Below are 25828 nucleotides of genomic sequence, written 5' to 3'. Positions count from 1 at the left end.
CCCCAACGGCGCGCGCGGGGGAACGGGGCCCCCCGCCCGTGACGTCACAGAGTCCGCCCCGCCGCGGGCCCCGGGGGGGGGGGGGGGGCGGGGCCGCGCCTGCGCAGGCGCGGTGGGGCGGGCCCGCCCGGCGGCCCGTCCGGCGCTCCAAGGGCAGGCGGCGATGGCGGCCGTGGCGGTGGCGGCGGCGCGGGGCGGCCTGCGAGGGGCTCTGCTGGCGCAGCAGCAGCGCTGGAGCTCGGGATCGGGCGCCGACCAGGTGGGTGTTCCGACAGTGCCCCTTCTCCCTCCCGTCTGTCCCTCCCTTTGTCCGTTCTCCCCTCTGTCCCTTTGCCCCTCCGTCATTCTGTCGCTCTGTCCCTCTGCCTGTCCGTCTGTCCTCCCGCGCTCACCGCCGTCTCTCCCGCAGCTGGGCGAGCTGGGGAAAGGCGCTGGGAAGGGCGGCGGCGGTGGCGGCTCCATCCGCGAGGCCGGCGGTGCCTTCGGGAAGAAGCAGGCGGCCGAGGAGGAGCGGTACTTCAGGTGAGGGGGCCCGGCCTGGGGAGCCGCTCCCCGCGGGCCCGCGGCAGGGCCCGGCCCTCTGGGCTCCGGGGCTGCACGTCCTGCCCTCCTCTCTTGCAGGGAAAAGGAGCGGGAGCAGCTCTCTGCCTTACGGAAACACCACGAGGAAGAGATCCACCACCACCAGAAAGAGATTGAGCGTCTGCAGAAAGAAATCGAGCGCCATAAGCATAAGATCAAGCAGCTTAAAGATGACTAAGCTGGTGCTGTTGTTGAATGTGCATGGCCAATACTGATCATGGTGTAAATCAGCGTGAAGACTGTATTTTTTGGTCAACATAATCCAAATCCATACAATTATGATCTGCAACAACATCAAATAAACTACTCAGTCTCACTTTCTTGCTCAGTAACTGTTCAATGAAAACAAAAGCAATCAACCTCACTATCTGGTTTTAAACTTTATTTTCTTCCAAAGTAAAGCTGCAGTCTTGAGTAGGCAGGCCTGTACAGAACTATTTTTTTAGATTTGTATGAAAGAAATGACCATTTGTACCAAGTGGGATAACTAAAGTTGCAGGAAGAGTTGGGGGAAAATGGTACCTGTGTAGCAATCCATTCACAGAGAAGTAACTTTGTTTCAAGTAAACTGTCTTTGTGGTATAGAGGGGTGTTATCTCCACTGAACTAGCAGATGACAAAAAAATAAGGCTCACTTATTGCACTTAGTGTTTACTGCCATAAACTGAGAGAGGAAAACAGTATTCATAAACTTGAGAGAGCAAAATAGTTTTCAAAGTTGTACTGGTGTCACTTGTGGTTGTTCTAGTTCCTGGAGCAAGGCAGCAGAGATCCTGACTTCATGTGAATGTTCTTTTCCACAACTGCCCAGTAGATTTACTGTCTCAACCTCTCTGTTCCTTAGCTAGGTCTCTTTCCAAAGAAGGATGGCTTAAGACTAATTTTATGCAGTTTCAATCCATTTTGACATTTTAATGTAGGAAACTCATGATAAAATACACAGTAAGTGACCTGAAACAATGTGACCTTACTGCAGTAAGCACTGACAAGAAGGGGACTTTCTGTATCAACAGGCAGGTAAGAAGAGCATTGTTCTGTCATACCTGTCATGTCTGTAAATCTGCCCAAACAGGCTTCCTGTGCAGCACTGGTGAGAGCTGCCTGTGTTACAGTCAGGGAAGGGTGGCAGTGACACTGAACTGGGTGGGTCCGTGCCTGGAACTGCCCTGTCTGAAAGTGCAGGAGGCAAATGATGCCTTTGATGTTGAAAGTGGTTTCCAAGGGTGTGGCTGAAGGTATCCCAGTTTCTCCTGTGTTCCCCCATACATCCCCAGCCAGCTGCTCCCTTTGGGCTGCCCTCACTTGGTGAATATTGCAGGTGGTGGCACATCTTGTCTGCAGAGCAAGTGACACCACTGTCACTCCATGCCCTTAAACACTGTTCTTCAATGAAGATGTCACCCACATGATCAGCCCTGGGGTGTCCTTGCCTGGCTGTGCTCAGAAGTGAGAGATGGTGCTGTGGTGAGTTCTGCCAAGGCTGTGCAGAGCTTCCCTGTGGGCTTTGTTCCTTTTAGTTGGGGCTAATTAACAAATTATGGGCACCTTCCCCACCTCTGTGAACCTGGTGAGATGAACTGAGTCATGAAAAGCAATAGACTATTGGGTTTGGGTTATATATACTATTTAAATATATATATATATGCTATATATATTAATATATATATTCATTTATATAATTATATTTAATATATATGCTATATTATATATATTAAATATATATATTATATATACTTTTTTTAAATCCATTTTTTTACCTTTTTCAGAATGTTTTCCTATTGTATCTGTCAGCTGGGGTTGGCTTCCCCAAAAGCTGCAGAGTCATTAGTGAAAAGTTTGGCATAACAGCTTCAGTGGACAGTGGAGAGCTGACATAAATATTAGGATAACTCTGTATTCAGAAGGGAACAGATGAGGGTTTAAATTCACATCTCTGGGTTTTATTCTGCATTTTGGTGCACTAACTGTGCCATGTAAGCTCAGCCACAGCGCCTCTGCCCAAGCACCTGTCAGGGAGGGGATTTGGACCTTTGTGATCTCCTGTGCCCCAGAGAAAGGTGTTACAAACTCTTTGAAGTCCCTTGCAGTGTACAAGTCAGTACCTTGCTATACCACAGAGCTTTCTTGGCCACCAGAAATGACACGAACATTTGAATGACTTGCAGCAAGCAGTTTGGGTTCGCTCACCACTCCAGGGCCTGTGGATGGAGAGATGCCAGCTACAGACTGTTTGCTGCAGGATTCCAGAGCAGGAATGCTGGGGAGTAAAACAAGATTATACCTCAGACCTGGGTGATGCTGGGGAGTTAAAAAGGCACAAGATGTCTGTACACCCTTCCAGGATTCCCCCTCAGTCCATGCAACCTGGAAGACAGGGCTTAGCTGTCTTTTGGAAAGCTACAAACTTCTGCCATCTGCTGCCAGAGAGGAACCAAACCCAAAGCTGATGTTTGAAACTGGTGAGGCTGCAAGGATAGTGCTGAACTCAGATCACAGGTCACAAAGGGATTAATTGTTCTGGGTTTCCTCGATCACTCTGAGATGGCTGATGGCATGACTTGTCCCTGCTTTGTCCCACAGGCACAGGGGTACACAAAGGAAGGGATTCTTCTCTCTTCTCTGCCAGAACTGGTGCATTTTGGTAACTTGCTTCAGTTCTTCAGGGTTGGAGTGACCCTATTCACAACACCCTGACTTCCCATAGCCACCTACAGCACAGAAGTTTCACTTGTTGGAGCAGCCTTTATGTCTCAATGGGATGCTTTTATCCTTCCTTAACACCAGATCTTCTGTCTGTACTGTGCTCTAAAGATCACAGCCCAACACTGCAGGAGCAGGAAAAGTGCAATTTGTTTTCAGCTAAAACTGAGCTGGTGATTTTTGCTGATTTCCCAAGTTGCTTGGTTTATGCTGCATCCTACACAAATGTGATGAAAATTGCCAAGAATCCTTAGCTCAGGGGTGGGGAAAAAATGAAAAGAAAGGCAAGTGATATCCAAGATCTTTAGCAAGCTGGTTTTAGTGCAAGGCACCCAGGTAGCCCAGTCTGGTCTCTTTGGGCCTTTTTGTCACACTCAACCTCCCCACTCCAGAACAGATAAAGGGAAAGAGGCAAGACAAAGACAAAGCACATGTGTGTGTTTTCCTAAAAATCAAATAAACTCTGTGAGGCAAAATAAACATACGTGCACAGGGTAATAACAGTAGCATGGCCTCTGCAGGCAGAAATTTTCCTGAGTATTTCCTCCCTGTTGTAGAGGTGATGGAACACACTGGGGATGCTCAGAAAGTTCTTTACTGATAAATAAAGTTTGAAGATTTTTAAGACAAGACCTCTGCCTGAAAGCCTGGGATTTAGCAAACACATCAGAGCTCCACAGAACAAGATATTTACTGGAGGTGGCACATCTGTAACATATTATCCATAATATGCTGCACTAATGATTGGTCAGGATAAGAAGTCTAGAGCATCAGGAAATGTCATATTCCATATACAAGTTAACAGCTCACCTACAAATTACAGCAGATTCAACTCTGTCATCTTGCTGCTGATGTGAACACACAGAATTTCAGCCCAGTGTGGAAGAGAAGCAACAGACTGATGGGAACACACTGAGCCTCAGCAACTTCTGGCCACTAAACACAGGAAAATGTCAACAGGTTGAGGAGTAAATATACAGAGCTATGGAAAAGCTGGATCCCTTCACTTCCTTTGCTCTGTTCCCTCACAGGTGCTGAAGGAGCAGAGCAAGGCAGCCTCCTTGCCAGAGGCAGAGAGACTGTCCTGCCCTCCCAGCTCTCAGCAGCTGAGATTAACCCTCTCCTTGGTTCCAAGATGATTTTTGTTTTGTCTTGGCCCAGGTCTAAATCAGATCTCACAGGCACGTGTTCAGCTCCAATCACAGCTGTATATAGTCTCATTCTGGGATTTTCTAGCAAAAATTAAAATTGAGAAATCTAGCAAAAATTTAAATTTCATCATCTCAGAGCATCTAGGGCGTCCTCTCAGGCACTGCTTGCTGTCTGGCACTAACCCAAATACCTGCAGGCTATAGCTTGTTCCTGGCTAGAGGTGTCAGATCATTTTGGGTTTAGGCTGTAGTGTGTAAAATGAGACCAAAGAACAAAGCACTGCAAAGAACACACAACCTGGAAATTATTCTCAATATACATTTTGCTCATTAGCCTCATCATGTTCAGTTGCCAGCTGACAGGACATATGTCATAATACTTCATAATTCATTCCTAGATAGTATATTATAAAAAATTTAAGAGTTTTACAGGACATTTATTAAGCACCATTAAAGATGCTCAGCTCCCTCAATTCCTCTCAATATTGCAAGAATGCCTTTAACCCATCATTCTTAACTCCCAGAAAAACTACTGCGGTGAACTGGGATGGACAAGGATGAATGATTACCCCTCCTTCCATCTCTACACCACAGTAGACCCAACACCCAACACTGAAGAGCTGGCTCTAACACCAAATCCCCAGAGGGAAGTTGTCACAGACATATTTTATGAAAAATCCTTTCCTTAGGATTTTTTCTCTTGAGAAGCTGAGAGGCCTCAGGAACAAAATGTAAACAATGATTATCTGCTGCTGTGGAATGCAACAGGTGCATCTGTGATTGGTCTCATGTGGTTGTCTCTAATTAATGGCCAATCACAGTCCAGCTGTCTCGGACTCTCTGGTCAGTCACAAGATTTTATTATCATTTCATTCTACTCTATTCCTTGCTAGCCTTCTGATGAAATCCTTTCTTCTATTCTTTTAGTATAGTTTTAATATATCACTTTCTTTTAATATAATATGTATCGTAAAATAACAAATCAGCCTTCTGAAACATGGAGTCAAGATTCTCATTTCTTCTCTCATCCTGGGACCCCTGTGAACACCACCACAGGAAGTCACTGAGGCAGTGCCAATTCTACAAGAAAAGCAGCATGTCTACTGCCAGACTGGTTCAGCAAGACGGGCAGAACACCTCCAGTATCTGCACAACCTTGCCTCCAGCTTCTGGCTTGGAAACATTGGGCATCACATAGCACTTTTCCCACAAGTCCCACATTACCAGTGGTGGGATATCACACATGATTCACCACACAGGTACATGTCATCTTCAGGAGAGCAATTCTGGGGTGAAGGTACTGGAACAACCTTCTCTGAGAGTACATGAGCTGCTACTTTTGTTCACCAGACTCCAGATGCACAGTTGGCATGGCCATAGGAACACACACAGGTTCTCTGGGTTTAGTTGGACATAGCACTCTGGGACTCAGCCTGAGCCAAGCCAGCACACATTGACTTCCACGTTATGCAACAGCATGACAAGCACGTGAAGCCAGCCCAACACCATCGCTGCCAACAGGCCGATTTCTTCCTGACTTATCTATTTATTGTGTCCAGCCTGCACTCAGCGAGAGCCTCATCAAGAAAATCTGGTGAGCAGGCAAATAAGGCTTAATCACCGATTAATTACAGATTAGCAGGTGCAGAGCCCTGCACGCCAGTGTCCGGGGATGAGCCTGACCCGCAGCTCCCGCAGCCGCATGGCTTCTCCTCCTTGCCTCGGGTCTGAAGGGCAACGCGGCCAGACCCGGACCGGGGGCTCACACGAGCCACGGCTCGGAGAGGGCGGGAGGCCCCGCGGGGAGGCCGGGCCGCGCTGGGGTCCCGGGGGCAGCTCCGGCCCGGGGTCCTGAGCGCGCTGTGGGGAGCAGGGCCGGAGGTAGCTGCGGGCCCGGGGTTCCGGGAACACCGCGGGGAGCAGGCCCGGGGGCAGCTGCGGGCCCGGGGTTCCGGGAGCACCGCGGGGAGCAGCCCCGGGGGCAGCTGCGGGCCCGGGGTTCCGGGAACACCGTGGGGAGCAGGGCCGGGGGCAGCTGCGGGCCCGGGGTTCCCGGAGCACCGCGGGGAGCAGCCCCGGGGGCAGCCGCAGCCCCGGGGGCAGCTGCGGCCCCGGCGTCGCCCCCTCAGCCCAGGCCCCGCCCCGGCGCAGGGGGCGGAGCCGCGCGCAGCGGCCCCGCGCGCTCCCTTTGTTCGGGCCGCGGCAGGCGCTGCCCCTTTAAATGCCCCCAGTCCGGCCCTACCGGCGCGCCGGGTGGAAGGCGCCCCGCGATTGGTTACGGCGTCTCCCTCTCATTGGCTGCTGGGAGGAATCGCGCGTCCCGCCTCTCGAATCTCATTGGCTCCACCGGCTGCCCGTCCGGAGAGCGGGTTTCTGAGTGGGCGAAGCAGCGGTCCCTGGAAACAGTTCCGGGAAACCCCGCGTGCTGCCGGGGTCGCGCCGCCGTCCATGAGGAGAAGGAGGAGCGCGCGCCATTTGCCGTCGCTGCTTGGGCCCGAGCTGCGCCGCGCCGGCCCCGCTCCGGTGAGTGCCGGGGCCGCCCCGCGGGGCAGGGGCGCTCCGCGGCCGCGCCGAGCCCTCCTGCGTGGGCCCCGCGGGGGGCGGGCTGCGCGGGCTGCGGGCAGGCCCGGCGCGGGCGGAGACGGGCCCGGGGCGCTGGCGCGGCGGAGCGGAGGGGGCGGGGGGCCATCGCGGGGCCGCTCCGCGGGCAAAGCGGGCGGGCGCGGGCGCGGGAGCGGGAGCGGCGCCGGGGAGGGGCCGGGGGCGGGCCCGGCGGGTGGGGGTGGGGGGGCGGCCGGCCCGCTCCGCCCAGCCGTGCGGATCAGGGTTGCATGTGATGGGCGGCCGGGACGCGCCTCTCCCGGGGCTGTGGGTCGGGTCGGGTCCCGTCCCTGCTCGGTCCCTCCGGGCTCTTAAAGCCGCACCAGCCCCGGCTGTTGCGGTTGTGCCCGGTCCGCTCTGCCCGCGGGCACAGAACGCTCTCAGCGGCGAATGCGTCGCTGTCGCAGCGCGCCCTCAGAGCCGAGGCAGCGGATGATGCGGTGGAGCCGGCAGGGACAGCTGCGCCCACCCGCAGCGCTCGGGGCTGCGCTTCCTGCTTCCAGCCGGGGAATAACGCTTGTCCAGTACTTAAAAGGGAAACTCTCCAAAGTTTTGTTGTTAAGACACTGTTTTTCTTAAATTAACTTTTTGTTAAATCTTGAAAAGTTTTGCGTAAATATATCGTTGTTGAAAATACTTTAAAAATAAGACTTTATTTACTCGGTCTGAGCAGCCTTGTTGCCTGTCAGTATTTGAACATGCTACTTAAGTACATTATCTGTGCTGGACTACTCTTTTTGAAACAGTGTGTTGGCTTCCCTTTCCCTTGTTTATGGCTCTAAAGGATCTCACCGGCACTTCGTACTGCAAAGGACATTAATGCTTATGAAGCTGGTGCTTTGGTTTTTTGATTGGTTGTTTTTTTTTCCTTTGAGGTTACACTTTAGCAGAGTTTGTTGGTTTTGTTTTTTACTTGTGAAAGTAATCTAACGAATTTTGCATCTCACAGTGTAAGGTTTTTTGTAACCTATGCGAAGTGTAGTATTTGCAAATGAGCAGTGTCTGCTTGAAAATTTTGCATTCTTGAAATTGTATTTCCCACAAGCATTACATGTCCTTATCTCTTAGTTTTTCTGTCTAGGTGAACACTGTTAAAATAATACTCGAGTATCCTGCTGACTCCCAACTTCCTAGTTCAGTCAAAAATCCCAATGCTTCCTGCTTTGTTAGACATATGCAAAATTCTTTGAGGATAAATTCTTTAGAACAAAGCTCATTTCTGTTGAAGTGTTGCTTGGAACTGGAGTACCAGGAGTGTTTAGTACAGCCCAGACAACCAGATGAGCTATGAACAGCCAGCTCCAGTGAGAAATGAGCATGGGCAGACTTCATGGTTCAGGTTAGCAAAACGTAGGAGTTACTGGTGCAGTCAGTGTTTTTTAGTGGCACTGATGGGCATGTTGCTAACCTGCTGTGCTAAAGTCATCTCCCAATCATAGCTGTGTGGGTACTGAAGCAGAGTTTGTTTCTCTCTGGGCTGTGTTGGTCTCTTGCTTGGTATCACACTGGAGATTATCAGATTTTTCCGAGGGGCTGTAGAGTGAGCAAGGCTGAGCTGGAGAAGTGAGGGTGCTAGCTGCATTTTGGCTTACAGGTAGTGAGAAGTCCTGGCTACTGTGTAAAGGTCTTCAGGCTGTGATTACTTCAAAATAAAATTTCATGAAATTCATGCCCAGAAACACCTAGCATATCATAATTAAGGTATTAAAATGTGTTTTCTGTGATTGAATAAACTAAGGTATAAAAGAAATGGCTATAATGCCTTCATGTAGAGAATAAAGGGCCTGCCCTTTTGTACAGAAATGTTTCTGAACAAGTGAGGTTTTAATAAAACCCCAGTTCAGACTTTAAATGTGAATTCTTATTTTCTCCCCACTTGTATGTTTATCTTCCTTGCTTGACAAGAACCTTCTTGAATTGTGAGGCATAACTATAGGGACTGCATTTGTTTTTTTGTGGTCAATCAAAACAACAAAACCAAACAAATGTCCCCCAAACTTCCTTTGGTGTTATTTTTAACATGATTTAACTTAACTGCTTGACGCAGATAATATATTGGTTAGGAGTAGCAACATAAGCAAGCTGAATGACTTGGGTGCAGAGTTTTTATGTATGCATTAGTTGGCTTCCTGTGCACCTGAGCTAAACGAGTTCCATTCCTGCATGAAACTGAGTTTTCAGCAGCAAAACCAGCCTTGGTGTATAATCACTGAAATTTGTTATGATCGTTTTAGATATTGTCTTTTGCCAGAAATTTTCTGTTCCTTCTCAATTAAGCTGTTCCTAAGCATGTTTTGAGTTAACTAGGCTGAATTTATAATTAATTGGATGGAGTTATACTTAGATAGTCTGTAGGTGGCAACCTCTGTTAGAGGCATGGTATAAGATAAAGGGAATAGTAACATCATGGCTGTTTATCCAGTGATTGTCAGATTAAGGCTGTGTCTCTTTTCAAGATGTCATACACTGTGAGGACCACACCTCTGTTAATTTTTCTGTTTTCCAGAAAAATAACTAATTGAGCCCTTTTAGTTATGAAACTCTGGACGCACCTGTAGTTTTAACTTCCTACTTGTCATACCAGAGCTTTAAAAAGGAGCTAGGAACTTTGTAAATTACTCTCGGAATTTGGGGTGAAAGAGAGTGAACAGCTAAAACCACACTTTTTTGTCATGAAGTATTTAGTCTTCAGCAAAGCATTGTTTGCAACAACAATGTGAAGCTTGAAACAAGACCCCTTTGGTATGCAGTTAGGAGGTGTGAGGGTAGGCAACATCTTGGGCACCAGTGAGAATTCTCCTTGCCTGTGTAAAATTGTCCCCGATGTCTATTTATTACTTCTGCTCATTTGGTAAGCATGGTTTTGTGTACACTGTTCTAAATTAATCCATTTCTGCATGTTTTAAAAACAAACACATATCCCACATGTACTTATATACGTAATTCTTTACTTATAATCCACCCTTGAAGTCTTTCCAATTCAAGCAGTCTCCCTATTTTCTAGATATTTTAATATTTAATGCAGATGAAAACCTGAGTGTATGCGGGTGCTGGTCTGTCATAGGCTGAGTCACATGGACACACTGCGCATGCAAACAGAGCTAGCACGCCTCTTTACCATGCTTTAATATCTTTTAGAGCAGAATAAAAATGTTAAAGTAATCATTGTGTGTTTTACTTACTAGATAAAATTCAGTTAAAAATATTTTTCTTGTTAAGTACAACTAACTGATGTTACCTAGAGGGAGAGCTAAAGAGTCTTTTTCAGCCATGACTTTCACCCACATATTTTTGCTGAACTCAGAGGGAAGATTCAGTGTTGTAAGAGATGCAGTTTTGCTTGTTGGTGATTGTTGTGGGAGAAAAATCAATTTAATCTCAGATTTCAGACCAAGCTTGCCAAGCCATTAAGGGATCTATTGCTATATCTGTGAAAAGAAATACATGTCTTCTGGATGCTCTTGGTACCTGAATATTCTGGTAGCTGTGTCACTTCAGAATTTTCTACAGTCTATTTCTTTAGGAAAACCTTTTAAATAAAGTTTGTGTAACTGAAAATAGCTAAAATCTGAACCCAAATTGAACATGCATTGCATTTGGCTTTAGTTCTTTATGAACTAAATCTTAAGCAAAAATAAACAATACAGCTAGTAAATGACAAAGCTGAGTATTTATTTACATTGCCTAAAAGCCTACTTTAAAAAGCCTTTGAGCTGTGGTGCTGTGCAGTAATCTGATTCTTAGGGGTTAGATATTGCTCCACTGGTACATGCTTGTGGTGAAGGCTGATATCTTTTTGTGCTGCAAATCTTGCCTGGCAGAAGTTTGAATCACTCCTCTAGAGGAGGTGTTTCTACCTGGGCACAGCATAGCTTGTCAACCTTTTGTTCACTTATAGCCAACACTGAAAAAAGTGTTAAACTTTTGGGTATGTAACACTCAGAAGCTACTCTGGATTATCAAGAAATTGTCATTGAGTGTCACCACAAGCCTTTGTAGTTCAGAAGGTCATAGAAATTGCTTCAAGTAAAGTTTCAGTGTTTATGTGTTGCTGTAGTCTCTCAGTTCATTGTGGTTTGGGGTTTTTTTTCTGTGTATAGAGAAGACAGTGTATGAGTAATTAAATGATTTTATAAGGTAGTAGGAAGGTGAACACAGCAATGCCCTCCTCTTGATATCTTTATTGTGTGTCTCAGCTTGTTTTTGAGAAGAGGGACTGAGAATGGTGCTGTACCCGAAGCATTTTCAGTGTAATTAAACCCCTCTGCCCTGCACTGTTTCAAATTTGAGATCTTCCCAAGGCTGCCTAGCAAGCAGACATGTAACTGAGTTTTGCCTTCTGTGATGTTCATAACCTACAGAAAATTGATGTTCGTTAGTGTTTTGATAGTTAATACCTGTAAGGATGGGTAAGCATTGTTGTAGCTTTAGGTAGCATTTTTTTTCTTCTCTAATTAGGCTGTAGTTGCTTTTAAGTAAATTGAATTGGTTAGAAAGTAATTTCTCTTTGTCAAGTAACAGAATTTGTGTGTGTGTATATATATATGCCACGTAGCTATGGAAAACTTCCTTTCTTTTCCACACTAATGGCTTAAAGAAGTGGCATCTGACAGGAACAGTGTGAGGCTGCTTTACCTGTCTCTAAAATTGCCCTTCAAATAAGACAGCTTTAGTAAAATCATTACTTTCTGAAGAAAAATGATTTGGTTTTTTTCTTCCCTTGCTCTAGCTTGCAAATCTTCATAGGATATCTTCCAACCAGTTCATGAGCTGTAGTCTGGAAGGGTTGGGTGTTCAAGGGACTGATAGAGGTGTGCTTATGCTTGGAGACTTGTTTTGCAGCTTAGTAAATAGCTTGAGGCCTCAGCATTTTTAAAAAAAACTGTTCTTGAATCATCTTCATACCTGTATTCCAGTACTTAATTGCATTGCTCCAGCCATGCTGCATTGTCTACCTGGTTATCATTTCACTGCTGCTCATCAACTTCTGCCCTATCATTTAAAGCCTGAGGCTTGTTTCATTTCTGAACCTAACAGCTGATCATCCTTATGTTCTCCGCCGGGTAGTTGAATTGTCTCTCGTCAGCCTTTTTATTTGAAAGCACTGAATATCAGCTGGCTGGCTAATTGGGAAATTGAAACAGTCTTTAATGAATTGGGCAAAGCCCACTGGGATTGTCTGAGAAGATAGTTGTGCATTTTTCAGTGCACGGATTTGGAATCAGTTTGTTAATTCTGAAAGCAAGTACTTTTATTAATATAAAGAAATGAAAATGCTGCAGTCATGCCTTCCTTTTAAACCAATAAGGTGTATATTATTGAAATAGTAGCTGTGATTTGTACAGCTCCTATTTGAGGGAAACTGAAAGCATGGAAACTGTTGCGTTGCAGCTTCAAATGACAATGTCCATCAAAGTGCAATTTTTCTCTTTCTGTCCTTGAGATCTGACAGCGTCGTGAGAAAGCGTGTGGCTAGTCTTGTGCAGCATGTTGGGTTTGAAGGAAGACATGGCAACAAGCCAAGCAAGTGGAAAAAAGTATTAACAAGAAACAAGTATTAACATTTTTATACCTTAAGCTACCCTGCAGGGTTCCGTGTTCACTACATTTTAAACAATTGTTTTAAAAGTAGCGGAATGGGAAATGGAACTAGCACTAGATCTTCTGAGTCTTTGCTGAAGGATGTTGCTACCGTGTCCCCATACATTCTAGCTGCTATGGTAACCAGTTAATGACAATCAGTAGATGGAGTTTAGACATTGTCATGTACATGAAGTACATTTTTAAAAAGTTATGTAAATTCTTCCATGTACATTTTCCACAGTATTAAGGGTTGTGCTGTCTTTTGAAACTTAGACCAGCTGCATCCAAAAAGTAATAAATAAAACTTGATACAGGTGATTTTGCAGCATGTATACAAATTAGTTTAGATAAATCATGCATTGTCCTACAAACTAGTTATTTCTGGCTTATTGTAATATAGCTCCTGAATTTTTTCCAGCAGCATAATAAAATGGCTAATCAGGTGAATGGTAATGCGGTACAGTTAAAAGAAGAGGAAGAACCAATGGATACTTCCAGTGTAACTCACACAGAACACTACAAGACACTGATAGAGGCAGGCCTCCCACAGAAGGTGGCAGAGAGACTTGATGAAATATTTCAGACAGGTATAATATGCATTTCTTGTTTCTGATTGGTTATGAAAGTGAGGGCATACCATTTTCAAATTTTTATAGATTAAGATTTAAAAATTCATTGTTTTTGATCTGTGTAGCTCTGAATGTTTTGCTACTTTGATTTCCCTAAAGGCAAATTGGGTTTGACATTGACTAATTACGTGACACATCCTTGGAGTTGTATGTGATATCTTAGTTGCTTTAGGGCACAGAGCACTAGTTTCTTAGACCACAAATGAAGATGTATGTTTCCACATACTAAACTGTACATTTTTTTTTCTTCAGTCCAAATCATCATTTAGCTTTTATGTTTCTACTGTCACTGTCACAGTGATTCTAAAACACTCGAAGGCTGGATAGGTGATTTAGTGAGGGAAGCAACTAGCTTGTCTTGCCTGGGACTACATTTGAATTGAGTCTGCCTGTGGATTTTTTGTTCTCTCTAGTTCTGAGTGGACAGTTTAATCCATGTTGGTTATTACACTGAAATATTCAGCCTGACACTAACAAAGTTAAGGACTAAGCTATCTAGCAACTCGAGTAATATCTTGCTGGTAGCAAGTGGTCTCAGCAACTTCTAAAGAGGTTTCTTCATATAGAGAGGTTTTCCTATTTTGTTTTTATAACCACCCTATTTTATCTTATAGACAGAGACTTTCTCTTCCTTTTTAGAGTGTGTTCTGTGAACAGATTTATGAGAAGCAGTAGAACTGCTCTATGTGCTTATCTTGAATGTGGCAAAATGACAGTTTTTGTTGAAAAGAGTTAAAATTACCCTGATCAGGTGAAGGCAGTTCAAAACCAATACCTATCAATCCTCAGTGTGAAACTGGCTCATGTGGGTGATGTCTTTTGGAAGTCATTCACAGTGAGCTTTCTTCAAGCCTTTGCCAGCTTTTATTGGCTATAGAGATGCACTTTCCAACTGTGGGTCATGATGACGTGCACTTGATGGTCTGAGAGAAGGTGTAAATAAATACCTGGGCAGAGGAACTCGTGGGGTTCTAACATGTGTTGCAGTTAGGTTGTGTTGTGAGGAGTTCTTAAGGAATTTAAAAGCCAAGTACAATTCCACTGCATGAGTAACCTGAAAACATTTATTTACACTTCATTAATGCCACTGAAGATGTTTGCATTGTGGAGGGGTTTGTCAGTGAAGCAAACTACTTCAGACACTTGAGCCAAATTTGGGGTTGAATTTAGCGAATTTTTGTCTGCTGAAGTCTTCTATGAAAGATACAGGTGCCTTCCAATATGCAGGATCACTTCTGAAATGTAGTCCTTGGGCTTGGCACTACTGTGCATTTTCCAAATCAAGTAGCAGTGAAATAATCTGTGTATTTTGACGAGCAAGCTGTTGCAAAGTGTGGAGTTTTAGTATTTATCCTAAATTTGGATGTATGATTTTAAAAGTGTAAATCTCAGTCTATTTGTCTCACTCCACAACTGATTCAAGTACATTACAAAAGGAAAAAAAACCAAAAACAAAACCCTGTAAAGATCCTTAAAAAGAAATGCTTCAGAACTGGTCCAGTGTTTCTTGGGGGAGTCTGTACCTGTAAAATTAACATTTAGCTTTTCTAGGTACATAGCAGGGCTCAAAATAATACCTTTTTGAATTCTGGCTCTTGGAACTGCATAGAGCAACAAAACAAGTTTAAAAAGCCCCAAACACTGTTTAAGATTCACATGAAGTCCACTGACTCCTGCTTTTTTGAAGCTGGAGGAAAGAGTGAACAAATAATTTTTGCTTCCTAATGTTTTGTGGGGTAGAGCTTCCTAGGTATTTGATCATCAGTTGGGTAGTTCTTTTCCCCATAAAATAGGATACTTGTTATGTTCACCTGTCAGTTTACTCTAAAACAGCTCAACTCAAGAGAAGGAAGTGTGAAATTTAAAAGGAGGGATAAACAAACAATATTCAAATCATTAAAAGCGAGCCAGAGTTCATTGTTTCAGACCCTGGTGTGTAATACTGCTTTTATGCAGCAGATTGCATTCCTGAATGCTAGAAAACTGTTACACATGGGATATAATCTTGCACGTCAGTTAGAGCTTAGGTATATACATTTTAATTTAACTTTTTCATTGTACTCATATTCTTTCATATACTTGTGTAGGAATATATAATTAAATGTATAATTCTGTTGCTATGGAATGTAACTTTTTGGCTTTAAAAGCAAATTGCATAGTTCTTAGTTTGTATGAAATTCAATAGAAATCTGTAACTTCTTTATCTTTAACTTTTAGGCTTGGTAGCTTATGTCGATCTTGATGAAAGAGCAATTGATGCTCTTAGGGAATTTAATGAAGAAGGAGCCCTCTCTGTATTACAGCAATTTAAAGAAAGTGACCTGTCGCATGTACAGGTAAGGTGAGAGCCCCAGGAGTGTGAGCACATAAGTATAAATAGTGTTCTGGCACCACTGGCAGGAGAGTTGTAACTTAGAAATTCACTGATGTTGCTGTATTATATTTCAAGCCCAAATAACAAGTCTGTTAAAAATTGCCTTAAATGTGAAGGTATTTGAGCACAAAGCAAAACCTCCCAGATAATAAAAATATGCGTGCAATTGAGAAAATAGGTTAAAATGCTGTTTGGAATCTGATGACTTTTTCAATCTGACAAGTTTGTTCTATTAATTATTGTATTTTCCTGAAGGATTCTTTGGCATTTGATTTATTCCATTGACTTGAAGTAGTGACTTCATGGTATGGAGTGTAAGATTCAGTGGATTCCCAGGGCTTGTCATACACACAATTGAATCATTTTGTAAATTGTATCTACAGAACAAAAGTGCATTTTTATGTGGAGTTATGAAGACCTACAGGCAAAGAGAGAAACAAGGCAGCAAAGTACAGGAATCAACGAAGGGACCAGATGAAGCAAAGATTAAGGTAACACTTAGAGATACTGGTTATTCTGTACTAGCTGAAATATTACTTGTACATACACTGAAAATGAACTCAGAAAGCATCAATACCACCTTGATAAGTATATTCAAACTGGGCTTTAAAGAAGTGCCTGCATGATAGAGATTCTATAGAGAAAGGTTGTTGGAAATGCAGCTCTTCTTGATCACACAGTTGCCATAATGTAAGCTCTGTAAAAACATTGATTCCTGTTTGAGAATTGTCTCAGTTGTCCAGTGTTCTGCACTTCTTGGGGTGCTACATATAAAATGGAAAATAAGGGAAAAGGCAAACAAGTTCTTTCCAGCAACCTTGTAATATAAAACAAATGCTCCTGTTTATGATAGCTTTTTAAACCCGCAAAACAACAGGGTTTTTGTAGCTTCTATCTCTTCATCTATACCTTACCAAGTGTGGCAAGGAGCAGATAAAGAATTGCTTATCTTGGAATGTTTTTGTTTTTTTTGTTCTGTATATTTTAACCCACTGCCCTCTCTCCTGTAAGTAGTCTGACTTTTTTTTTTTTCCAGGCTTTGCTAGAGCGGACTGGTTACACTTTGGATGTAACTACAGGGCAGAGGAAATATGGGGGTCCTCCTCCAGATACTGTGTATTCTGGTGTTCAGCCTGGCATTGGAACGGAGGTTGGTATTTACAGACTAATCTGATAATTGCTTTGTATACTTATGCAAACTCATAAATAGGAAATGCTTGAAGATAAACCATATTGCAAGTTTAATGTATTGTAGAGGAAAATAATCTTCTATGTGTGTCTTAATCAATCTTTCTTACTCCTCAGTATTCTGCAAAAGACAGGAAGACAGGTTAAAGTGGAGAAAAGAAGAGGTGGAATATAGTAAAAAACTGTTATTTTAAAGTTAAAAAGATAGTTGGAAGAGTTTCAAAGACTTTAATTTTTTTTCCTTTCAAAGGACAAAGTCTAGTCTGTAAGCAATTATTTGGAAATTTAGGGTTGTGATTGAACCTGTGCATCTTCCTAGCAAGCTGTGAGCAAACTTAGGTTTGGTTATGAAAATGATTGAACTATGTATTTCTTCACTTAGCTTTTCTACAAGGTTTTAGTCCTTAGCAGGTTGTTTTCTAATACATGCTCAACACTTTAAATACTCTCTCACACTGCTGCATATCTGATACAGGAGTTTTTTCAGAGATTTTTCTATAAACCACCAGACTGATATGAGAAAACAACCACTTTCCTTAATGTCTTTCAATTTATAGATAAGTTCAACATTCACATTGAACTGAGAGAGGCTAAGCTTTTAAGAAATGTTCTGGAAACTGAATTTCAGGAAAATCTGTATAACATAAAGTATCTAGAAGTTCTACCTTGTTCCATGTTTTTCAAGTTAGTCATATTCTCCTCATGAGTTTGTTATATTGGTGCTTATATGAGCATGCTGAGTTTCTTTAGTTCTGAAATTCTGCTATGCCTTCAGTGTGAGATACAATTATGACAAGACCTTACTGAGAAGGAAAATGTTGACTAATGGCTTCTTTTTCTACAAAAAATATTTGAAGTTAAAATAAATTTATTTTTATCTTAATGGGTGTTTGGAATGTTTTGTTTGTATTAACAAGGAAGAGGTTTTGAGACTTCAGAGGAGAGCTGCAGTGATTAAACAGCTGGGGGGATCTTTCTAGGGAGACCTCAGCTAAAGATATTAACCTTAACCAAACTTAACCCAAGTTAATTGTGTGGAACAAAACCACAAGAACTCACAGGTTTGCTTAAGTAAAAATTAAACATTCAGTTGGTGGAAGCTGAAACAAATGCAGATGAGAAACAAGACTACAGTGTATATTAAAAGTGGAAAATGTGCATCATGCAATTAAAAGGAAATTATTATTAAATAATTTTTCCATCTCTGTAGCTTTCCAAGGAAGGGTAATTTACAGAGTGACTTGAAAATACTGCAAGAGCAAGGAATTGCTTGGCCTGCTTTAACATGTGATACCCAACTAGATAGTCTGTAAGGTCTTAGTTTTTAACTGCCAAAATTTAAACCAGGTAAAAACCATTTATCTCTTCAGCAGAGGAAATTCACAGCCTCTTCAATATAAATAACAAACCCAGGTTTTCTGTGTGTAAAACCTTATACAAATGGCAGGAGGATTAGAACACTTAGGACATGCTGCTGTGAGGGCTGCACTGGTGACTGCAATGATTCTGCTCTGCTGTTTCATCTGCATTGTTCTTCCTTTCCCAGGAATTTCCAAGTGTTAAAAAGAACCTTGTATTTCTGAAAAAGCTTTGTTTCAAGTGTCCTCTTCCTTTTTAGGTTTTTGTTGGTAAAATTCCCCGAGACCTTTATGAAGATGAATTGGTACCACTCTTTGAGAAAGCTGGTCCAATTTGGGATCTGCGTCTCATGATGGATCCTCTTTCTGGTCAGAACAGAGGTTATGCTTTCATTACCTTTTGTAGTAAAGATGCAGCACAAGAAGCTGTCAAACTGGTGAGTTAACTTTCTTCCAGACAGGTCAAGACAAAGTAAACAGCAAACATGTTGGTAATTTCTTGAGTAATGACGTCTTCAAAGCATCCATTGACAGACTCAAAATTTTACTTTCTTAAAAATTGCCTCCTGATTTCATTAGTAAATACAGATACTTATGAGAATGATATCTGCTGTACCTTACTGTAGCTGATCAGAGTACTTAGGTGATTGATAGGAGCCTGCTTAATTCCAGCTTTAATCCTGATTAAAACAAAGACCATGTCTGTCTTGAATTTTTTTTTAAGGTTGAATTCTTGTACCTTTAAAGGCCTATTGGAGTCTGTTTTCTGAGCAGTCCAGCTGTGGGTACCGGCATGAAGCAGTGGACTAAATTTTTTATTAATGGAGTTTTTAAATCTTGAGGATAAAATTTTTTAATCCTGTCAAACACGAAGTCAAAAAAATGCCTGCTGTTGTGGGTGGGGTAGAAGCCAGGTCACAGACTTATTTAGACTGTTGATTGTCTTGGCAAACCCTCTCAGTGTTCAAAGCTGTCCAAGGAAAGAGGAAGAACTCACAGTATCTTTAATGCCGTGTATTTGCTTACTGATAACAGCAGCAGCAGTTGACTGACAGCAGAGGAAGCAGTAACCACTTGCTAGAAAGATCTTTCAAGTCTGAGATAAACAGTAGGTGAATAAATTTATGCAATGCAATTTGTTTATGGTCCCATGTTGTTCCTGTTGCTGCAGGTTTTTTTGTAGCTTTCCATTCAACAAGACTTCTGAAGTCTGTGGAAATCCTAAGCTTGGCACTGTTCTTCCAAGTGAATGCTGACACAAAAACAGCTGTTCTAAGAATTCTCTTGCAGTGCCAATTCAATATGCTATGTATTAAAGTAGTAGATGATGCTGAAAATACCTGAGTTTATGGTTTGGGAATATTTTTATTCATAGTATTATGGATAAAACAAATCAATGGCTTTGTTTTTTTCAGTGTGACAACTATGAAATCCGTCCTGGGAAGCACCTTGGAGTATGCATCTCCGTGGCAAACAACAGGTTATTTGTTGGGTCAATTCCAAAGAACAAAACTAAGGAAAACATACTGGAAGAGTTTGGTAAAGTCACAGGTAAGACTTAATGAGTCCCAGAATACCATTTAGTCTCTGCTTTGTAGGTCTAGTTGTTTGACAGATGTGTTCAGGTATCATTTGAACAATTTTCAAGTTGGATTCCAAGTTTGACTTTGTTAGAAATTTTATATATGTACTATATCTTAAGGTGGAGTGTAAAGAGACTTGTGTTTGTTTTAGTGATTGTTAAATGAATGATGATGTAACTTTACAATTAGAGATGGAAATGGCTCGAATGAACTCAAAAACCAGCACACATGAACTCTGAAGAAAATGAAGGTTCCAATTCTGTTACCTGTTCTAACTTTCTGTTGAAGATTCTGTATTTGTTACTGGATCTACAGGAGGTTCTGCTGTCAACATGGAGAAGTTTTCTGGGGAGCCTGAAGCAAGTGTATTCCTGAGTAGTGGATGGGAGTAGGGAGTACTAAATTGATTTAGGGGCAATGTTACTAGAGAAATAGTTAATAACAGACTAATTTTTTTGTCCCAGTTTTTCAGCATTCTCCAGTATGTGCAGCAAGTAGGAAGAAGAGAAGTCAGCTCATCAGTGAAAGGGTGCTTCTGCCTTAGATAAGAGATTGAGTCACTTGCTCTTGTTCCTGTAGGAGAGCTTTAACCTCCTGCTTCTTTTTTAGGGTTGCTATTTATAAGTACTTCAGGGAAGTGGTGAAAACAGAAGGTGAATATTCATTTAGTTCTCTCTCCTCTTTTTGGAGAGATGTGGAAGATGTTCCTTCTAGGTTCTGCAGGAGGCAGGGAAGAGGTCATGTGTTAGTGCTGGCTGCCTTTCAAAGATGTAAAAGTGATTTAAAAAGTATAGAAAACTTAGACTGTGTGAGTTGCTGAGGTTGATGTTTTGCAGAGCTATTCTGAGGAATTTTAATTGCTAGGTGACATGTTTCTGGGTAGATTGGATGAATATCTATTTGTTTTGCTTTTCTTGTGCTCCCACTCCCTTTCAGGTGTAAAATTCAGATTCACTACAAAACATGAGTGAAGGCATTTTAAGGTAGACTTTAGATTTTTACTTTCCTTTTGAAGCTCAGTACTAAAGATATGTTTTTCAGAGGGTTTGGTGGATGTAATTTTATATCATCAACCTGATGATAAAAAGAAGAATCGAGGATTCTGCTTCTTGGAATATGAGGATCACAAGTCAGCAGCACAAGCTCGTCGACGCCTGATGAGTGGGAAAGTAAAAGTCTGGGGAAATGTGGTTACAGTGGAATGGGCTGATCCAGTAGAGGAACCTGATCCAGAAGTCATGGCAAAGGTCAGTGAAGACTTCACTGGATGCTCTTGTGCTTTGGAAGGACTTTCTTTATGCCATAGTGACAAAGATTTGGTCCAGCTGAGCAGGGCTAGTTTTGAGGCACAAAAAGCAATTAGAGGGCATTTTCACAGTAAGCTGTGCAGATGGTGTGGTCTGAGCATTGTGGATGAGTTGCCATTGGAAGATGTTGGAAATGTGCTGTTACTAACTAAATGTGCTGTTAACATCTGAGCTAGTTACTAACTGCTGTTAGTTACTAAACTAACTACTGTTAGTTACTAAATGCTGTTACTAACTGCTGTTAACATCTGAGCTAGTCCTGTGCAGGGTTATCCTGCTGGATTGCCACATCAGGCTGTGCATTTTCTGCTTTAGCTGTAATCCATACCAGGTAGGTATTGTGTAAAACTATTTTTCCAGGGTGAGATAAAGGTGAAGTTCAGCGTGGAGAATGATTATGTGCATTTTATCCCAGTGTTTTGGGGTAACTCCTTGCTGTCTTGGAGGTCTGTTAATAAAATTTTGCTGGGATTTGTGGCATCCCAGAAGCAGAAAATCAAAGTTGGATGTTCTTCTGGTTATGGAAGGGAACTGTGAAAGGAGAGAAGTTGTAGAAACTTCATACAGGTAACTACAAGGCACTTCTTTTTTTAAACAGATTCAGAATTAGTAAAGTTACCCAAATTTCTTAATGCAACAAAAAAGGGAATAATTACTAGTTAGTTGTTTCTTTTGAGGTTCAACTTTTAAAGATTACAGCTTTGTTCTCATTTTTTCACCAGGTTAAAGTTTTATTTGTAAGAAACTTGGCCACTACTGTGACAGAAGAAATTCTTGAGAAATCCTTTTCTGAATTTGGAAAGCTGGAAAGAGTAAAGAAGTTGAAGGATTATGCATTTGTTCATTTTGAGGACAGAGGTGCAGCAGTGAAGGTAGGTGAATTATTCTTTCTTGCTTAAGTTGATGAGAGCACTTTATTTTTTATGAATGGTTTTAAGAAATTTCTTTACAGTAAATACCTCGGTAAGACAAACCATAGAGCCCATTTAATAAGGTTCCCATTGTGAGAATATCAATGCTAATAGTTTTGTTCCTATGATTTCAGTAGCTAGGAGGATATGAAACTTGAAAGGACAAAACTGTAGCAAGTTAACAAGTAGACTGGAAAAGAGGTGTAGAGCAATGCAGGAGAGTCTAGAGAAGAGGAAAAAAAAAGATCAACCTAGACAATTTTTCTGAGGAAACACTGGCAGAAGGTATTAGTTGTCTCTCAAAGACCCCTATTTAAAGGCTGTGTGTAGTTTTGGAGTGACAAAAGTATCAAATAGAAATTGGAAGATAATTAAAAAATGCTTTGTGAAGGAGAGGAGAGTGGTTCTGGCAACTCTTTAAGCATTACCAGTTTTTAACTCTGCGTGCACCTGAGGTTTCTTTTCAATGACTTGTTAAATATTGAAGGTCATTATTGTAAGCTTCAGAGTTCTCTTCCTTTGTGTCCATGAGCTGTTGAGAAGTTCATTAATAGCTGCTGACTGTGATTCAGTGTGTTGAATTCTGTAGAAATTACTCCATCTGTCTTTTAAATCCATGGTTCATGGGGGAAGAAGGAGAGAGAGTAGGAAGTGTTTTTTTGAATTTGGGAGTCTTGAAGCAGATATATTGCACGTGGTGTATGTGGCTACATGGACAGTTCAAGGGCTCTGTACTTGATCTTCTTATTAATGATTTTATAGCCATTTAATTGCTTGGGGGATTTTACTACACAAGAGATTCGGTTTAAGAATACTCTTGATTGTGGCTGTAAGATGAATATCACTTGTACTTAAGGAGGTTGAGGTTGATTTGGATAGGTTTAGACCATGTCTGAGGGAGGACAAGAAGTTGTTGAAACAAGGGGTAAGTCAGCACAGCTCTGGATGTGGTTTTCTGTAGTTTGTTTGTAAACACTCTCCAGCCCTTTCCAAGTACAATTACCTGCTAAATGCTCTGTTAGATTTCAGCAACTGGAAACTTGTAGCAGCCGAGAAAAAGACAGATCAAATGCATCACTAATGTTCATCTCAAGCTGGAAACTACCACATGTGGCCCGTGTTTGTTTCATGGCCACTAAATTGGCTTATGAACTTTGTGAGATATTTTTGTGTATGAATGTGTTTCGGCTTTCAAGGAAGTTATTGTATTTATGTATGGAATGCGTGGAGGTGGCTCATTGATTGATTCTAGCATTCACTGATTTTCATCAGTAATGATGTGGAAATAAATTGCCACAATTTCTAGTGCTTTTGAAGCATGTAGATGTACAGACACAAAGTCTTCATTAATGCAAATATTAATACCCCAAAAAGTTTAATGCAAAGCAGATAACTACAGGTGAGGAACTGGGGGGTCTAGTCCTAATTGTACTTTGTGTATTAAATTCTCTTTGTGGGTGCATTTGATAGTAAAAAATTGCACATTGATTTTTCTGGAGGATTCAGGGCTTGCTTGATGAGCTCACCAGCTTTCAGTAATCTTATTTGGTTTTTTCTCCTCAAGTATGTGTCCTCAGAACTACTTGATTTTCTCAGTCACTTGACTCACATTCAGCTACCTGGGAACCCCAAACGTAACAATTCATTCTCTTGTGTGCATGTGTTCTACCAGGCTTAAGAGTGTAGTGAGTGTTTATGTCAGTGTGAGTGGTGAGAACTTGTTTATTTCTGAAAGGTTTCTAGGAGATACAGGAACATAAAAACTGATGGTGCTATATCTGACTTCATAAAAATAATTCTTAATATGTTTTAATCTTTTTTTTATCTTATGATATATTAAAAAAAATCCTGCTTCCCTGTAACTGGTGAATAAAGTGGCTCTTGGAAAAGTGATGTGTAACATTCTGTTTATGTAGCACAAAAGCAAAGCACATGGCAGACCTCAGCCTGGAGCAGCCCAGCTGTCTGGTTTCTTGCAGTAAGTTTTAGTTCCCTTTGAATGGAAAAAAATTTTTAGTTATTTTTCTTTTAATTTTTGTACAGGCTATGAATGAAATGAATGGGAAAGAGATAGAAGGGGAAGAAATTGAAATAGTATTAGCAAAGCCACCGGATAAGAAAAGGAAAGAACGTCAGGCTGCCAGACAGGCCTCCCGGAGCACTGTGTGAGTGTCACCCTCGCACCGTGGTAATGCTGCAGTCGAGTTGTGCTGTGAAACAGGGGCTGGTCTAGAACAACTGAATGACTTGACTTTTCTCCACGTTGCATATTGTTAATCAACAAAGGCAAATATATACTGTATTTTGAGTTGCTTTTGGAGATAAATAATTCTGTGCTTCTTTTTCTTTACTAGGTATGAAGATTATTATTACTACCCTCCACCTCGCATGCCACCTCCTATTAGAGGCCGAGGCCGTGGAGGAAGAGGTGGATATGGCTATCCCCCAGATTACTATGGCTATGAAGATTATTATGATGATTACTATGGCTATGACTATCATGACTACCGTGGTGGCTATGAAGATCCCTATTACGGCTATGATGATGGCTATGCTATAAGAGGAAGAGGAGGAGGAGGAAGGGGTGGGAGAGGTGCCCCTCCACCACCTAGGGGGCGGGGAGCACCACCACCAAGAGGTAGAGCTGGCTACTCACAGAGGGGGGCACCCATGGGACCGCCGAGAGGAGCCAGGGGGGGGAGAGGGGGCCCTGCGCAGCAGCAGAGAGGACGCGGTGCTCGTGGAGCCAGGGGCAACCGTGGGGGCAACGTAGGAGGCAAGAGAAAGGCAGATGGGTACAACCAACCCGATTCCAAGCGCCGTCAGACCAACAACCAGCAGAATTGGGGCTCCCAACCCATCGCTCAGCAGCCGCTCCAGCAAGGTGGTGACTATGCCGGTAACTATGGTTACAATAATGACAACCAGGAATTTTATCAGGATACTTATGGGCAACAGTGGAAGTAGACAAGTGAGGAGGGATTGAGAATATTGGAAACATAGAATTGGCTATAGCTCTACATCTTTCAAAAAAAAAAAAATTGGCTTAATGTTTCATCCTTCAGTAGCGATTGGCTGCCATTTGTATTGGGCTGAAGAATCACTCTATTGTGTATATACTCGAGTCTCTTAGTTTTCTTTTTTCATAAACGCACTTGGACATTACTGGGCTTGCAGAATTCCTGAACTCCTTATGGGGTCTCAGTGCTTTTATCATTTTAGGCTTCACTTTAGCAGTTTAAAAGCAGGAATGGCACACTGTTCAATCATGATTTTGCAGAACCTCTGGTTTTGGACAGTTTCTTCTTTTTTTTTTTTTTTTTTTTTTGGATTTGGGATAGACTACATAGGAGTATGCTGTACATAAAAGTAAAAGCTAGTGCTTTGTCTTAGTAGTTTTAAGAAATTACAACAAATTAAGTTTTCTTGTATTGAAAATAACATGATTGTATGTTTTGCATTCCTAGAAGTAGGATAACTGTGTTTTTAAATTGTTATAACTTCACACCTTTTTGAAAATCTGCCCTACAAAATTTGTTTGGCTTAAAACGTCAAAGCCGTGGCAATTTGTTCCTTGATGTGATTGTATTTCCAATTTCTTGTTCATGTAAGATTTCAATAAAACTCAAAAATCTATTCAAAACATTACCTATTTCAAATTCAATTGTGTCCTAAAACATTATTTCATTGGTAATTCTTGTGAAAAATATTGTTTTCAAAGTATAACTGCCTATGTGAGTGATCAAATTCGTGCAAAATTTCCTGTGCTTTCCAACATGTAGCACTGTGGACATCAGACTGAAAACTAGAAGAATTAACATACAGCCCAAAAGGCACTCACTGTTTAATTGCTGTTCAATA

The 25828-nt window shown here is 42.1% G+C and overlaps 2 protein-coding genes across 4 annotated transcripts; both read left to right on the top strand.

Annotated features, from left to right (window-relative positions):
- The first annotated feature begins 125 nt into the window (after window positions 1-125).
- On the top strand, window positions 126-898 carry ATP5IF1 (ATP synthase inhibitory factor subunit 1). The gene is made up of 3 exons (XM_030964668.1): window positions 126-259; window positions 410-522; window positions 622-898. The coding sequence occupies exons 1-3, from the start codon at window positions 164-166 to the stop codon at window positions 758-760; spliced, it is 348 nt and encodes a 115-aa protein (XP_030820528.1). The 5' UTR covers window positions 126-163; the 3' UTR covers window positions 761-898.
- A 5916-nt stretch (window positions 899-6814) lies between these two features.
- Window positions 6815-25626, top strand: HNRNPR (heterogeneous nuclear ribonucleoprotein R). Of its 3 annotated transcripts, none has more exons than XM_030964486.1 (11): window positions 6815-6956; window positions 13039-13204; window positions 15464-15582; window positions 16004-16111; window positions 16657-16770; window positions 18427-18603; window positions 19582-19717; window positions 20791-20996; window positions 21779-21928; window positions 24011-24132; window positions 24322-25310. In XM_030964486.1, exons 1-11 carry the CDS (start codon window positions 6882-6884, stop codon window positions 24932-24934), a joined length of 1986 nt encoding a protein of 661 aa, XP_030820346.1. In that variant the 5' UTR covers window positions 6815-6881; the 3' UTR covers window positions 24935-25310. The 3 variants fall into 3 exon arrangements, with proteins under 3 accessions (XP_030820346.1, XP_030820347.1, XP_030820345.1); XM_030964485.1 differs by having other exon boundaries at window positions 6825-6956; window positions 13036-13204; window positions 24322-25626; XM_030964487.1 differs by lacking the exon at window positions 13039-13204 and having other exon boundaries at window positions 6824-6956; window positions 24322-25626.
- The last annotated feature ends 202 nt before the right edge of the window (window positions 25627-25828 follow it).

This window comes from Camarhynchus parvulus, chromosome 23, assembly GCF_901933205.1.
Source record: "Camarhynchus parvulus chromosome 23, STF_HiC, whole genome shotgun sequence".
Classification (NCBI taxonomy): Eukaryota; Metazoa; Chordata; class Aves; order Passeriformes; family Thraupidae; genus Camarhynchus; species Camarhynchus parvulus.
This window is presented reverse-complemented; position numbering and strand designations above follow the sequence as displayed.

Excerpts from the sequence above, each read along its gene's own strand:
- ATP5IF1 (XM_030964668.1), top strand. The coding sequence starts at position 164 with ATGGCGGCCGTGGCGGTGGCGGCGGCGCGGGGCGGCCTGCGAGGGGCT. Across the intron at positions 260-409 it reads CGGGATCGGGCGCCGACCAG|CTGGGCGAGCTGGGGAAAGG; the intron begins GTGGGTGTTCCG and ends TCTCTCCCGCAG. Across the intron at positions 523-621 it reads GAGGAGGAGCGGTACTTCAG|GGAAAAGGAGCGGGAGCAGC; the intron begins GTGAGGGGGCCC and ends CCTCTCTTGCAG.
- HNRNPR (XM_030964485.1), top strand. The coding sequence starts at position 6,882 with ATGAGGAGAAGGAGGAGCGCGCGCCATTTGCCGTCGCTGCTTGGGCCC. Across the intron at positions 18,604-19,581 it reads CACAAGAAGCTGTCAAACTG|TGTGACAACTATGAAATCCG; the intron begins GTGAGTTAACTT and ends TGTTTTTTTCAG. Across the intron at positions 19,718-20,790 it reads AGAGTTTGGTAAAGTCACAG|AGGGTTTGGTGGATGTAATT; the intron begins GTAAGACTTAAT and ends TATGTTTTTCAG.